Source organism: Toxotes jaculatrix, chromosome 11 (genome assembly GCF_017976425.1).
Source record: "Toxotes jaculatrix isolate fToxJac2 chromosome 11, fToxJac2.pri, whole genome shotgun sequence".
Classification (NCBI taxonomy): Eukaryota; Metazoa; Chordata; class Actinopteri; family Toxotidae; genus Toxotes; species Toxotes jaculatrix.
In genome coordinates, this window is record NC_054404.1 from 8,616,623 (window position 1) to 8,633,076 (window position 16,454).

Below are 16,454 nucleotides of genomic sequence, written 5' to 3' on the forward strand. Positions count from 1 at the left end.
GAAGTATATCTTTGGAGACTAATCAATCGACACTGACTGTATGTTGCTTAAAAAAAAAAGAAACTGTTTACAGCTACGCTAGCAGCTGTGTGCTTCAGCTGTAAACTAAAGTATTGGGCAATTGATGATGATGATTGACCGATGATGGCACAAGATGAAAAGTCAAATAATCTACAAGGTGACTGCAATTCATCCTGAGGAGGACATGAACGTGTCTACCAAATTTGATGGTAGTCCATTCAATTGTTGATGAGATATTTCACCACAACCACAAATGTGAATTCTGTGGTGGTGCAAGAGCCAAAGTCAGTAGGATTCATCCTCTGGGGAACATGAATATCTGCCAAAACTTTACAGCAATCCATCCAATAGCAGTTGAGATATTTGGACCAATATTTGGACCAAAGTGGTGGACAAACCACATCTGCATCCATAGAGCCATGCCACTAAGAAGGATAAAAATGAAAGTGAAACAGAAAGAGAATGACTGTGACAATACACTTTTTATGAGGCTGATAACTATCTTACAAAAATGTTGGCAAACTAGATCAGTTATTGCAATAGTAATTTCCCTCATTGGTATCAAATTAGTGGCAAAGGAAAGCCGCATGTATCCTGCCTAACTTGACCTCACCTTTACCTAGATTCACACTGACTTATCCAACTAACAGATAAATAGGTTATCAGTGTATTTTAATTAGCGAAACCACAGCCCGTTAGCCACTCTCTGGGAAAGCTCATTCAGAAGATCGTGTAAAAAACACATACAAGTCCATGTGACTGTGCTTTTAAACTCACCCTTTCAGCTCTTTGCATCTTCAGTTAATCCTGACTGTATCTGGCATTGTCCGCAAGTGCACCGGGTGCAAAGAGGGAAAGTGTATCGAAGGCCATGAACCGACTAAATACAGGACAGTGAGAGTGTGCACAAAGCCCTGCCCAACCCACTTCAGATACAAGTAGCAGCAGGGGTTACAGGCAGTTAATCAGACAAGTGCTAATCTAGTTAGGAGATCAACAAATGAGCCTCTCAGTGCTGAAAAGGAGGACACAACCCAACAGACAATAGAGTGGGTCAATGCCATTGTGTAAGAGAACAACAGGAAGGACAGAAAGGGAGTATTACTGTCATAATTCACATCAAAATGAGGGTCGAGTGTAGAGCATGAGTGCCAGCTAGTGGGAATTTTTAATGAAATCATTTGCATTGAACTATTTTTCGAGGTGACTTCATGTCTGAAAGCAACACATTTGAAGTTGTCTGAAAATGACACATTGTGAGTGTGTTCATTTATGTGAGTTAAAGCATCTGATATTTTAGATGCTTAAAAAAAATATGAGTAACAGCCCTGGATGGGGTCTATAACTAGTGAAACCACCTGTTCTTTCTAATTAGCAATGTCAAGAAATTGTGCCTTTGCAAAGTGTCCGGCTGTGAAGGGCTATTAAAGGTAAGTGGTGGCGGCTGGCAGCACATATGACAAAGCCAGTGACCACAGAAGGGCTTCTGGATCTCCACACCTCTTTTGGTCTCCATGGAAACAAGGACAGGAATGTTCAGGCACACAGGAGCTGCGAATAGACCATCGCAAGGGAGGAGAAAAACATGCGTCCTGCTACTGGCATTTCACAGACTCCGGTCCAGACGTTTTCACACCCCCTGGAATCAAAGTGTTGTTTATATGCTACAAATTCAGAGTACGGCCATCGCACTGCACACCTGATGCCGCCTGCCTTTCACTGTCTGTTATACTCGTGCTTTAAAAACAAAATATGTCAGACACAAAAGCGTTTGGCATATTTAACTACTAGGGATGTGCTGCCTGTATATCTAAGCCAACACAGATTCATCTTAAAAGGTTCATATTATTGCCTGTTTAAGCACATTTTGGCTTCAGATGGGAAGATGAAATTAATTTTTTTTATTTCTCTTCAGTTCTAAACCAGGATATGGTCATAGTCTGGCGACTCTGTGCTTATAACTGTTATAGTTCCCATAAAGAAACTGTTATGCTTCCACGAAGAGCATATGTAAACTGTTATAAACACACTAAGACAGTGTTTGTTAAACTTTGCAGTCACAAAAGAGGGAAATGCCTTTTGCTGTCAAGCACATGCAAACAGTGGCTGCTCTGCAACAACCAAGGGGCGAGCACCCGTCCCTGCCTTAAATACATTACATTAAACTGTGCAATTTTTTAACAAGAAATGAAACAAACAGTTGGTCATTCTGATTTTTATACCACACCATTGTTAGTACAAACATCTTTGCTAATATATTCAGTTTTAGGCTTTGTTTCATGCAGCCATATGGTGTTGCTGTTGCAGAGAGATATGCTGATGAATTTTTTGGAAGGGAGCAGATGATAACGTACCAGGGGCTGACCCAGACAGAGGAGGTGAGCGAATGAGACGGGGGCGCAGACAGAGAGTGAGGTCTTTCCTCGTCAGCAGCAAGAGACACCATCCTCTTCGTCTGAACCGCCTCAGTGCTAATGCTGACGCTAATGCTGTGCTTCAGATCCAACATACGGCAATGCAACAGCAGAAACTGTAGAAGGGCACATTAGCAACCCAGATGGATGGACATTTTCTACATTATAGACGTACAGTATCAAACACACCACACACACACATACACACACTCTGGGGGCCTTGCTAGAGTGTGTTTGCAGGCAGGTTCCAGATGCCACACGCCGAGCTGAGTGGCTGCTGGCTGTGCCAAAAGAGAAACCAGACATAGGATTTGGCATAAAACATACATTTCCACTACAGATTTGTCAAGCACATATGTAGTGACTGTAGTGACGCCCATACACACAAAGGTAAGACCATTTCAGCAGTGATCTGTCTGTCTCACATTCTGTCTTCAACCTCACAGTCTCTCACCTCATCCTCTACCTCTCTCTCTATATCCTTGGCTGCCCAGTGATCTGGCTTGTCGGCAGGCAGAGAATGACGGGAGCTTTGATCTTCAGACAGTGTGTATGTGTGTGTGTGTGTATCTGTGTATGTGTTTGTGTGTGTTACTAGGCTTCTTAGTCAAAAATTCTACCCTCCTTCAGGTTTTCACAGTTCCTTCCCATTACTCTGAGGCAGCTGTGAGAAAACGAGCAGGCTGACAGTGAGGGAGGAAACTTAAGAGAAGAAAAACGAAAGACGACAGTGAGAGAAAAAGAGAGAGAGTGATGAAGCAGGAGGAAGTGACTGTGAGGAGAAAAGGAGGTCAGACAGTGGATAATGTTTTATTGCAATAAGCTAGAGAGTGTGAATGCCTGAAGCTGCAAGGTTCTCCTTTGGTTTGAGAGGCAGATGGACATGGATGGACAGATGGATGGATGGACAGATACACTGAAGGAAGTTAATACAGTATCACAAATTAACTTATCACTTGTGGCTCTAAAATGACTGAATGAAAATACTTCTACTTAAATACATCAACAAAATCACAAGAGTGATCTATTGTTTGGGCCTTAGAGCCACAGGCTGTCTCTTGGCTTTTTCTTGCACAGAAAAACTGAAGCCTTCAAAAGTGTTCAAACACAAGAAGAAAAAGCAGAGGAGAATTCTTGAATTACCAATCAATTTCATTACATTCTCTGTCAGACAAACCGCTGCTGGGTTTGGCCTTTTCACTCACTAGCTGCATGATTTTCCTTTATTCTTTCTGCCTCCCGTACTCACACACATTCACTCTCTAATCATCTCCCTTAGAAATGTTGAGGTTGTGCAGTGCCTTTTTGAATGGCACACTGCAACACAGATTATCAGCAGCTTGACAGCTCCAATTAGCTGGTATTATAGATGGAATAATAAGGTAAAACCCCAATGTAGAACGTAGATCATTCCTCCTCTCCAATCTCATCCCCAGTGACACTGGAGAAAATCCCTTCAGAATTTCACATGAAACACTCTTAGTTAATCTGACTACAAAGTTGTATTCCATCCAAGAGAGCCACCAAAAGGGCAACTTTCTGCCTTGGCCTTAAATGTCTCTGGATTTTTTTTTCTCTTGTTTGCAGTGTTTTTTTTTTTTTGACACCAAAACGGTTAAACTGCTCTCAAGCATAACCCCAGTTAGCTGATTTCAAAAGTGGTGCAGAAGTCACGTTAACTTCATTTGCCCCTGTCAGACACATCTCTTCAGATCTCAGCGCATTACGCAGTCACAGGCCCCATGTAGGGTCAATACTAATGCTGTCTCCATCCAACTCAAACTGTGGCGCCGCTGGTAAAGCAGACAATTAGCTGCCAGTTTCAGTTAGGAAATAATATTTTCTCTGAAATGTATTAAAAGATTTAGCACACACAGAAGGCCTTGTGCTGAGCCGTCATTACAATGATGCTAATCAGAAAATCAAATCGGCCGTTGGTGGACTCGTCTCAGATACTGTACAGTACAATCTAACACCACCATTTCTGACTAACAACCAAAGATTTCGTGTTTCTCTACAAGTCTCAGCTTTGGCCTGGGTCAGCCCAAAATCACACAGTTTAAAAGGCTCTGAGTCGAGACTGAGTACAGATGATTGATGATGTGATTTTAAATTCTGTTTCTTCAGAGTGACTATCAATGGTGATCTTCTTTTTTTTTGGTCTTCTATACAGATGACCACTCAACATTGTCTGCAAACAAAAATGTTCAGTTACAAACAAAAACACAAAACAGCATGCAACCTCAGACCATATCATCTGCTTCTTTCTCCAACCCAGTAAGGTCTTTCTTTTTTATTTCTATTTTTGTGGTTTACTAATATCAAGATCAATGTTATAAGAGGAATAAAAAAAACATATGATACGTATAAAAATTCTTGAGAAAAGCTTTAGTGACAGTTTTGCATTGTAATAGTACATAATAGTACAATTCCACCTTGTACTATTTTGTGTCTCCTTCTTTGTCTCTATGCCTTTTACATGCCTCTGTTATAAAGAAACATAGGGACACACAAGCCCTGATGAATAACATTATCAATCACAGCCACAGTGAAACATAGGTCTTTCCAGAACCACTCAATCCCTCTCTGTCTTGGTCAGCGAGGAGGATGTCTCCATTGTTTAATGACACTGAGGGAGGAAATGGTTTCTCTTTGTTCTCTTACAACTCCATTATTTTCTGTATGCGTGTGCAGTACTGTACTAAGCTGACAAGACTACATCATTTAGTAATTTTGACTCAAATTTTTTTTTTTTTTTTTTGGCACTGATCTTGTCTTCCCACTCGCTTTTATATAACACCCTCCTCAGTGACTGTATTAAAGAGGGCAGTGATTTTTAGACAGGCATTTTATGTTTAATGTTCAGGTACATGCTCTGTAATATAGTCACCAAAAGCTCTGCATACATACACTGGTTTTTACTTGGCCTCCCTCTCCATTTCAGTGTTATTTGTTTGTATCTGACAGTTTCATCTATCTTCCTTGTTATATTGTTTTCCTGTTGGCCATGCAGTATTCAATACTGGGGATGTCCACATTGTTAAATTGGTTTCCCCTGCATACTTAAGAATTGTTTGACTTGTAATTGATGATGGATGAAGCAATCAAAGAGTGTCCAGCTGGTAAATTACAACTTGGCTTGTTCTCTGTGGGTAAACTAGGCCATCTGGGATGAGTTATAACTATGAAAGCATACTGGTCCACGCTGGGCGAGACAGCAAGGAGATCTCAGCAGTGATTTATTCATGACACAAGTGGGTGAAGACTCGGCCTACCTCTCTCCTCTCTGCTCCCTCAGCTCCTTCTTCCCCCAGCTGCTTCTGAGACACGATCACATCATCCTCACAGCCTCTCTGCTGCGTCCCACCACATTAGCCCTCCCTCCCTCCCTTCATTCTCTACCTACTCATATTAATCACATTAAATCACTAATAGTCAGCGGCAATTAATTTTCACTCCCTCTGCATGTACTGAACGTGTATGGAAAGACACTAGCATGTGCGACTACTTTAACTACATGGTTATATACAATTGTTGGATTTAAAAATGCATATATTCAAATGAATTGATTCAAAACTTACTTTATAAGGCATAATGTTATGTTTAAGGCAATAACCTTAAAGATAAACTATTCCTTCAACTTACATGTAATAAACACTGAATTTACCTTTTTGCAACACTTATTTCTTTAAAATAATAAATCTGCAGCTGTTATGTTGTTTTGTTGTGTGGCAGCTGATGACAGAATCGACAAACAAGTACACACAAGCACACACACACACACACACACACACACACACACACACACACACACACACACACACACACACACACACACACACACACACACACACACACACACACACTTACAGGTCCAGAGGGTATCTCATTAGCAGACTCACACCCTCACAGCTGGAGGTTGTCACATTGTGTGTGCCGTCAGTGACCACAGGGCAGGAGAAACCCTGTGACTGTTAAAAGAAACCAACCCACAAATCTGACTTCGGCAGATCTATAATAGAAAATCCCAGTGTTGTGTAGTGTCAACAGAAACAAATAAGATTGAGCTTTTCAAAAATGCTGATATGATCACAGACATAGTTGAGTACATACTTGAGCACATAGTTGTTCTGAACAGTGATCTGAAGCCAATTTTCTGTCATGGTTCTCGACCCAGCTGCTCTGTAATTAAGGTTTACCGGTTAGCAGGAAGTCTGTATCCCTATCAGTCAAATCACTATTTAATGTTCATGTTGTCATCTGACAATACCAAAAATATGCAAGCACTTTCATTCCGTGTTCAGCCTTATTGAGACACAACTTAAGTGATGGCTTGGGAAAAGACAGCTTCGTACTCAACTATCCTCGATAGTGAAGGCTATCCCAGCGGCATCCAGCTTTTTCATTTAATGGGCCATTACATCACTGTTGTTTTTTCAGTGGACATCACAAATGGAGGTCCTCAGTCAAACGGCAATAACATCTTTGGATGCGTAGTGCTGAGCGAAGCAGGTGTTTTAGAAAATGACAGAGCACATATTACCACCGCCATCTCCTCATTAAAGCCAATGATGTGAGGAATGGATGGTATGTTCTAAAGAGGAGGGGATGTAGGCAGACGAACACTGGAGGTTTTCAACATGGTAATAAAAACTGAGATTAGTGATTAAAATTTGCTTGTGGCCAGGGAGACTGGCTCAGGGAAATTCCAAAATGTTTCTCGGTAAAAGGAGGGACCGATAAACAGCAAGCAGACGGGCACTCCCCATCCCTGGGGAGCACGGAATATCGTCAAATCATAACCACATTGGTCTCTCTGCAACAGAAATTGAGTTATCAATATCAATATCAAGCAAATCCCATCTGTCTGGCTCCTCCACTCTGTAGCTGTGAGTGGAGAGAGGAAGGCAGAGAGTGCGAGAGAAGGGATGAGGTGAACATTTCTGTTCTTACACTGAGACCAAGACAATTTCCTGAGTTACATAATTCTGTGATAGAGAAAACTGTACTGGTGCCATTGCTGTCACTGAAGCTCCTGGGAATGTGGATCTTGTGCATGCCTGTAAGGGTTTATTTTAGGTGTACATGCAAGCATTCACTTGCATGCTTTCTTATACACACCCACTTCTCCAACAGCTACTCTCCTCCCACTCTTTCCTTTGCTTAACATCTCACAATCCCCAGTGGTTTCACCTGTCGTGATTTTCTACACTTTGCTCTCCTTTAAAGATGTGATTCTCCTACTCTTTTCCTGTCTCTCATCCATCATCATCATCATCATCCTCCACCTTGCCTCTCTGTACCTACTCATTCCTTCCAGTCCTCTTCCCCAACGCGACTCTACCATCTGGCTCAGGTGATGTTGCCTTAGGGCTCACATTACGCAGCTGTCATCCCTGAACTGAAATCTAAAAAGAGGAGCATATAACATGGTTGTTGAAGTCAGCATACCTCCCTCCACCCCCGCATTTCTTCCCTGTGCTCTTTGAAGAACCCCACTGATAGGGCTGCCCCTGTAGAAAGCCACCAGACAGCCTGGGAAAAAAATGCCTAAAAAAACATGAAAAACCTTGAATAAGGGAAGTGCAACATTGTGGGACCCCTGCTGAAGACTAATGGAAATCCCACTGTTCATGCAAAATTTGATATGCACACAAGAGTGTTAATAGCAGTTGTTACCCAATGTTTCATTGATTCCCAAAAGGAAACCTTCTTTTCACAGCAGGGCAGGTGTTTGACAAGAGACCCAGAACAAAGGTCCAATATTTTGTGGAAATGATCAGTGATACAGGACTCAACCTGTTTCATTTCTGTGGCCACAGTTCTGTGGCTATCTGGCAGACATTTTGAATTTCAGAGGAAGCCAGGTCCTGCTGTTAAGTGCATCTTCAAGCTGAGAGCCAGCACAAGGGTCTTAACACATCGCTTGTTTGAGAGAGACTGCAGCCATCTCCTCTGACTGGGATTACACAGTTCATCTTTCATTTCATTTACCTATTTTATTCACTAGCAAGCTTTCATTCTTCATCCCCATGGAGGAAGCAGGGGTGAGCCATCTGGCTTGGCTCCACTGTGGATGTATTCCTGATCTAACAATGCATCATCTGACTCAAATAAACAACACCTGAGAACAAAAGGGACAGAAAACGACAGAGATCCCATGTCCTCTTTTTCACTTAATGAAATTGTGTATAGTAATTTTTCTTTTCTTTTTTTTTTTAAATTTTAATCACTTTATTGATCCCTCCTGGGGAAATTACTCTCTGCATTTTACCCACACCAAGTGAACGAAACACACACACAAGCATGCACATGCACTAGAGACGCTGGGGCAGGGGGCTGCCTAGTGAGGCGCCCGAGGAGCTGGGGTGGATCGATGCCTTGCTCAGGGGCACCACAGCCATGGTCGCAGAGGCAGGGGAGGCACGTGTCCTTCACCACCACCTTATCCGTTTTTTTTTGTTTGTTTTTTTTGCGCTCGGTCGAGGGATGGAACCCATGTCGGTCCAAAGTCCAAAGTTGCACTCTTAACTTGCTGCGCCACGGCTGCCCCCATTTTTGTGTAATAAGTTCTTTTAATGACAAATTCATTTGGATTTTCTGTCACTGGAACTGCTCAGGTCCTGGTGGGGCCACTGCTGTGAAACCCGAAACAAATCTAGCCTGTTTTCGCCCACCACAGCTTCCTGTATGTGTTTATTGTGAATAAACACAATAAGTCTGCACATCAAACACGATAAACAGGAATTTAAGTCAAAATTTATTTTCCCTGCTGCTTTACTATGGGAATTAGTGTGGGAATAGTGTGATCTTTGTCAATTCTCACACAGTAGTTTGGATGTTATAATCCCTGCATCATGACCTTGGCCTTAACAACTCATACATCCATTTCTGTGGTGATAATTGTTTGTGAAGAACAATTAACAGCCAGTGCATCTGTGACTTGGTTCATCTAAGTATGGACTATAAATAAACCAGCGGCTTTGATCTACTTACATATGGTGTTTTTGTCAGTTTTCATACATTCATACAAGCCTTCAGAAAAACCACTGATGTTAAATAATTGAGAAATAAGGTGAGACAGTGTGACGGTCACAACAAGGTCAGCAGACACCACAGAGAGCATAAACCACTGTTATTGCCTTTGGTACAGAACAAAAGCTTTTGTTATCCTGCTCTGTTGCATTTAACAGTTGCTATGGCGACACGGAGCCAGGAGAGGCTTAAGGAGGATCCCAAACTCGATAAAAGGGGTTTCTAAATCTGACAGTGGAACTCTCTATTCGACTCTGCCTTTTTCTCTCTTGTTTTCCATTACTGACTTGTGCAGTCTTTTGAAGAAGAGAGGAAAAGAGGAGAAGAGGAATGGAAAGAGCACAACAGAGCAAGATGTAAAGAGCCTTCCGGACGAAGCTGTGGGAAACGGAAGAGGCTGCGGGGTTCAGGCAGCAGCGACTGCCAGCAGAGGAAAATACCAGTAGAGTGGATATGAAGGCACACATTATTACAGTGCAGACGTCCCAAAGCAACTCCAGTCTGGGTCACCAAGCAGCCCAAACTGAAAATGTTGGGGCTTTTTCCATTCAAATTTGGTGGTGAATCAGCGATTTTATTCATATGAAATGGCTTTTTTTTTTTTTTTTTTTGCTGTATTTTGATTAAAAAAACAGATATCAATTCAGGACTCCAGAAATTAAACTTTCAGACTGAGGCCTGGCCTTCTCTTATTTACAGAAAAGCTTCACATATAGACAGGTGCATTCTAATACCAGACAACAGCCCCACACATGATCTGGCTGTTATTTAAAGGAAGAGAAACTCATTTTAAATTGCGCTCTCACAGGTATTGATTCATTCTCGCCAAAGGGATCACAGAGAAACTCACCACAGGGCGTTTCTTCAAAATGCTTTCTTCTGTTGATGGAGGGGAGCGTAAGGAGTAAGGTTTGTGGATGGACAGAGAGTGAATAGTGGCGAGCCCTTGTTAGGCCTTTTTGTTGATTAGATCTGGTTCAACAGCCTTGTTAGCTGGCCAAGGCTGCTCTATTTCTAATTGTAGTCTGTGTGTGCGTGCTTATGTTGGTGTGTATTGTAAACCTGTATTCAGCTTGCTCGAGCGTATAAATGCATGCGTCTTTGCCTGACAGCTGCCTTAGGTTTATATCTGGAAAGCTGACTTGTGACGACTACCAGCAAGCCATCTGCAAAACAGTCAAATAACTGGTCTGCCTTTCAAACAGTCAGCAAGGGAACCAATCAACCAGTAAGCCACACATTCACGCAGGACTCATAAGGACCAGAAAAGTGGGCCATCAGAGAGAGCGGCAAGACGTGATGATCATTGGAATATGGGTATGACGCCACATGTTTTCATATGGTCTGCCCTCAAAGACATTCACAGTGTGGCACTTGTCTGTAGACACAAAGTGACTGAAATTGTTGTGTAAAGAATGGAAAAAGAAAGCTTAAGGGAGAGGTTCTGCTAACTTTCTCACCTCCACACCTCTGGCCAGTCGCTTTGTAAAGCAGGCATAAATGTCAGATTGTCAGTTTTAGTAAATTAAAGAAACTGTTGGACACCGCACCCCCGATTCTGACACCGGAAGAATGTTGGGGTCAGGGTTTCTGAAGCTGTTTGACCATCTGACAGGCTCCTCTGATGAAGACTAGCAGCCCCTTAAACCTTTCCTACAGCAAAATGGAGATCAAGGGAGAGATCCAGAGCTACAGCGTGATGAGAAAGAAACACTTCTCCTTCACACTTTCTTCTCCCCTTCTTTTCCTTCTACTCCTCTGTCACTCCACAGATCACACCTCATTCGCACTTTTCTGTCTTCAGTCAGTCTCTTTAGCTTTCTCTTTTTCACCTCCTTCTCTCCCGCCCATATCCCTCACTTCCCTGGCTCCTCTCCTCCTTTTTCACCTCATCCCTTCCTCCCTCAGTGAGAAGACTGGAACAGTGGCAGTTCATCTGAAGTGATGGAGCTCTGACAGGCTGATCCCGCTGCCCTCTCCCCAGGGCGTGCAGCTGTGCCCGGGCTCTGCGACGCCTACCTCCCCAAACACACATCCACACAGAAACTGAAGGAATACACCCACCTACACACATGCATGCATACATTTATAGAGCTACCGAGGGAGCACACATGTGCACGTACTCACACCTCCACACTCCAACTGATACAGCACATGTGCATGTGTATGTGCACAGCTTTATATAAGTCATCACATTTCTTTGCCGCACCCAAGATAAGCTGCAGAAACAAGGAATGTCAAGAAGGTGATGTGATGGGGAATCACAAGTAAAAGAATTTATTTTTGGCCTGACACCAACATCAACATTCAGGTTCAACAGATTTTTCTGGTGTTTTATGTGTGTGCTACTGCAAAAGGTTGAGGAACCAAGGACATGAAGATGACCTAAACAATTCTCAAAATATTTGCTAATTATTTTTCTATTGATCACCTAATCGATTAATTGTTTCAGCTCTACTCTAGGGTACTGTATTTACGGTATCTTCCCCCTAAAGCACACACATTTTCTCCACATACTCTCTCCCAAAACAGCCCATAAAGCATAACCTATCTGCCTTAAGGATTTGATTGGTGCCAAGTCCATTAGCCTAATCTGAAAAACAAAAGCAGCACTTTGTATGCTCTCTCTCTCTCTCTCTCTTAGTCTCTCTCCACACACTCATGCACGTACACACTTCACATCTTCCATCAGCACATTCACCAGTGCCCTGCTGTTATCTGGGGGATGTGATGTGCCATTTCTCTTTGAAGGCACTGTCACAGAACGGCTTATTTCACCAGTCCTCCAGACGCGGGGCTATCTGTCTCTGGCAGGGTTTTTCCGTCCAAGACAAAGAACAGAGCTGCCTGAGCCTTGCTGCCTGGCTGACTGGCTGCCTCATTAGGAACAAGACAACACGGGCAGCACAAAAGAGGGATGTACACAGTCCAGTGAAAAGTTGAAGAATGGGGAAAATGAGCTAAAGTCATCGGCCCTTTTTTCCCCCCTTTGTTCAAACAATAAAGCTTCAGTTGGTGATTGGCTGTTTTTTTGCAAGCCTATAAAAGCTTGAATGTCATTTACAGAAAAAAAAATATACAGCAACAAGTAAACAAACTAAGTGCTGCTTCTACTTGTTCTGTGAGTGTGAGATATGCTGTGAGGAGTGAGCAGTAGAATATACTGACTGTGAAGAATTCGTCTGCGGTGGTTTGTTTGTGACAGAATTTCCGTGTATCAGTCATACCACATTTCTCAACTGTCTCCATTCATCAGCGTGTTTGACAAAAACACTGAAAGCAGCTCTGCTTAGGTTTGCCCGACAGAAACGCTATCGTTCCATACACAACCCTTACACAATTATCTTAAGTGTAAACACAGCACCTCTTTCAGTTAAGGGCAGATTATTTTTGGAAGACATAAATCTGGTAAAACTGAACCGAAATGCACTGGTGTGTGAGCGTCACTTATATAACCATATGTTTACTTTGCTCAGGAGATTTATTTGGAAAAGCCACTGGTGTGGGTGAAACTGTACAGTTATCCTGAGCACTACTCTTTCATCACACAGCCTGTCCATCATCTAAGTTTTAATTTCAATTTGAATTTCATTTACAAACTCACACCAAATCCTTTTATAATCCTCAACCTACTGCCTCTCAGTTTACATCTATTGTATATGAACATACAGAACTGTTATGTAAGTATCTAGACCAACATATTTTTACTGTCCTGATAATATCAGCATTTTCTTTCTCCCTTTAGTTGAGCAGTTAAATTGTGTTGAGCTTAGTTATAGTTATTAGGATTCTGGAAGGGAGATACTTCTATGTAAGTCCTCCGGGGTCTTTTTATCTTGCAGGCACACTTTGCTGCCTTATTTCTGTCTTCTTTTGTGCAAGGAAACTGTTGTGTGTGCAATTCAGTGTGCGGCTAAACTAACTACACTGAAACCCGACAGAGCACAGCAAACCAGATGTCCAAAAGGCAAGCGTGCACTTCAGGAATACATGCACACAAAAACCCACGCGCCCGTACAAATATTTGATAAAATAGTTTCACTTGACCCAACAGCACCTTCTGTGTGGTGGGAATGTATGCAACCGAATCCTGTTACTACTGTGTATGTGCATCTATGTGTGTGTTTGTCGGTTATGTAAACCTCATTATCTCTATCCCTACATCAAATTCTTATCATTAAGCCTCTCTGAGATCATAGACCAGTTGGAGAAACATCAAAGTGCTACACAAACCACTGTCACTCACGCACACACGCACACACACTGATAAGCACCAACCACCACAAAAACGCAAAAGCAACACTGTGTTTGGTGTTGATTTACGACCGCCGTCATAATCAGGATAAGTCTGGGACCTTGAGTCAAAAGATGTGTGATTGTATCCTTGAGCTTCCCGCGTCACAGCAGCTGCCTCATGAAAAATATATTTCTGTTCTGGCCACCAAGTTCACCAGTCCACCCCCTCTTCTCTCTCTCTCTCTCTCTCTCTCTCTCTCTCTCTCTCTCTCTCTCTCTCTCTCTCTCTCTCTCTCTCTCTCTCTCTCTCCTGCCTGCTCTCACCCTCGACATCTTTCGCTCAGAACAGAAACTAGTTGCCATGGCTACAATCATTAACACATCTGGCATAGTGATCATCTGGCACATGCGCACACAGTGAAACACAGACACACATTTGCACATGTACACACACAACAAACAACCGACCAACACAGATATGTAAAAAGCATTAATATGCATTATTTTGCTGCTGCTGCTATTTTCAGTTTCATGGCTGCAGTCTGGAGCTTGTGTGAGAGAGATAACGGGCTGACGCTTGTTGGGGAAAATACATCAACGGAGAACTTTGGGCCTCAGCGATAATCCTATTGGTGAATTTAACAACGCGCCTTTATCTTAATCTGTTGGGAAATTGAGTTTGAGATGAAAAATTGAATGTTCATAATACTGGCATGTTCCAAACTAATATTTAATTTTCTGCTTAAAAACATAACTCAAATTTCATCGTCTGCATCATGAAGAAGAGCCTGACCCAAACTTAATTTGTGAGGCTGACACCAATCTCAATCTCATAATCTTTAAAAATCTGATAACGTTATACTTTTTAATTAATACATAAAATAAACTTTTTTCATGAGGATCCTTTGACCGTGACCAAAATATGTACTGAATAGGACCTTTTAGAGTTAAAAATCACCTTGTCAGTGCTCTCTAGTGAACAAACTATGACACAATTTTATATCAATTATATTTTTTCAAAATTTCTGTACTTCAGGTCAGCCTTGTAAAACCTATAGCGGCTTTCTACTGTAGCTGTGATTCTCTTCTTTGCTTTGCTCCTTCACCACCACCCTACAAATCTCTGATCTCCACCTCGAAAGTAGCTTCAGCTCCCTACTCAGCTCAAATGGTCTGGTAAAATACTGGTAAATACTGTGTCTGTTAACATGTATGTTTTCTGACACTGTATACGATCAGAGGCTTTCACCACCAAAACACATTTATCATGGGTTGGCCACACTGACATAACAGCATGAGAGGCACAGGAGCAGGCCAGAGACTTGCTTTAGTAATGCTTATGCCACAGACAGACAAGCTCAAGGTGCTTAACTGTGATCCACAACCTGAAAATCACCCATAAGAATACACATGCTCACAAACACACAAAGCAGTATTCCACTTCATAAGCCAAAACATGTTTCCGTGGCTCCAAACACCTCCAATTAAAAGCCATAATAACAACTCCTGAGCAAAACAACAGGACATCTCTGCAATACACACACACACACACACACACACACACACACACACACACAGCTGTTGAGGAGTTTGACAGTACAACAGATGCCTATGTGGTGCGTGCATTCTGCTGCCCCCACCCTAACCCCTGAGGACATCCCTTTGCCTCCCATTATACATACTCTCTCTCCACTTTACATACCACCGCTTCGCCAGCCAATCACCCAGAGCAAAACAACCAGACCAACCAGTCGTAACGTCAGGAATATAATAACCGGTGACTGACAGACGACATTTCAATGGGCTCTGGTAGCATTCCAGGTGAGGCTGAACAAATATTTCTCGCTCATGTCAGAACCACATGTGAGCTTGAGGAAGACCGAAAAAAAAAAGCAAAAACACCTGCCAGTAATACTCACATAGGAACAAACAAGAGCACAGATTGTGCTTTAAATACATTTTCTCATATATAATAATAATAATAACCAACTCAATCTGAAAAGTGCTGATAAATCAAGTCTTAAAATGACTTGAAATCTTTTAAAACCCAATAAACCATGAATACAAACACCTTCAGTCACTTTGTAATGAGTCCATCAACCTCACCCATTAATCTCACCTCATTCAACAACCTCTTAATTCCCAAACACATAAAACACCTTTTGCTGAGCCTAAGCAAGAACTCAGCAAAAGAAAGCACACCAAGACAAAGAAACCTCTCTCATACCTTTTTGCCTTTCTTCTTGCGATGGGCTGCTTTCCCGCCGCCTGCTTTCTCCTTAGCTTCCTCACTCATGTTCAGAGATCTCCCCCTGTTCCTCTCCTCTCCTCACTTTTTTTTAAAATCCAGCATGAAGGAGCTTGTGGAGTGGAGCGGCAGCAGCTGCTGTCTTCAGTGGTGAAACGCTGCCACAGAAATGTCCATTTAGAAGCAGTGAAGGAAGGATTGTTCCATGCAGAGTGGGAGTGCGCGTGAAAAGAGGAGAGACTGGGAGGACTGTGCTGATGCTCTCTCCTTCCTCCTCCTCCTCCTCCTTTCTTTCTCTCCACGTTCACAAACACACACACTTGCGAGCACGCTCGCCGAGGTCCACTCCCACTTGCTGCCTTTGCCGTGCGCAATTGGCGACTCTCTCCAGCGCACTCAGAGGCAGGGTGTGGAGGCAGGAGGAGAGTAGAGAGAGAGAGGCGGAGGAGGAAGATGAGGAGGTGGAGGAGGAGGATGTTGATGTGTATGATGAAGGAGGG

The 16,454-nt window shown here is 42.6% G+C and overlaps 1 protein-coding gene across 4 annotated transcripts in view; it reads right to left on the reverse strand.

The window, feature by feature from the left end:
- The window catches only part of LOC121189600 (ankyrin-3-like), a 117,427-nt gene extending 101,185 nt beyond the window's left edge, over positions 1-16,242 (reverse strand). For all 4 annotated transcript variants that reach the window (XM_041049906.1, XM_041049905.1, XM_041049903.1 and 1 more), the window contains exon 1: positions 15,934-16,242. In XM_041049906.1, coding sequence (XP_040905840.1) covers positions 15,934-16,002 — 69 coding nt within the window. In that variant the 5' untranslated portion in view covers positions 16,003-16,242. The remainder of the gene's footprint in view (positions 1-15,933) is intronic.
- Positions 16,243-16,454: the final 212 nt, after the last annotated feature.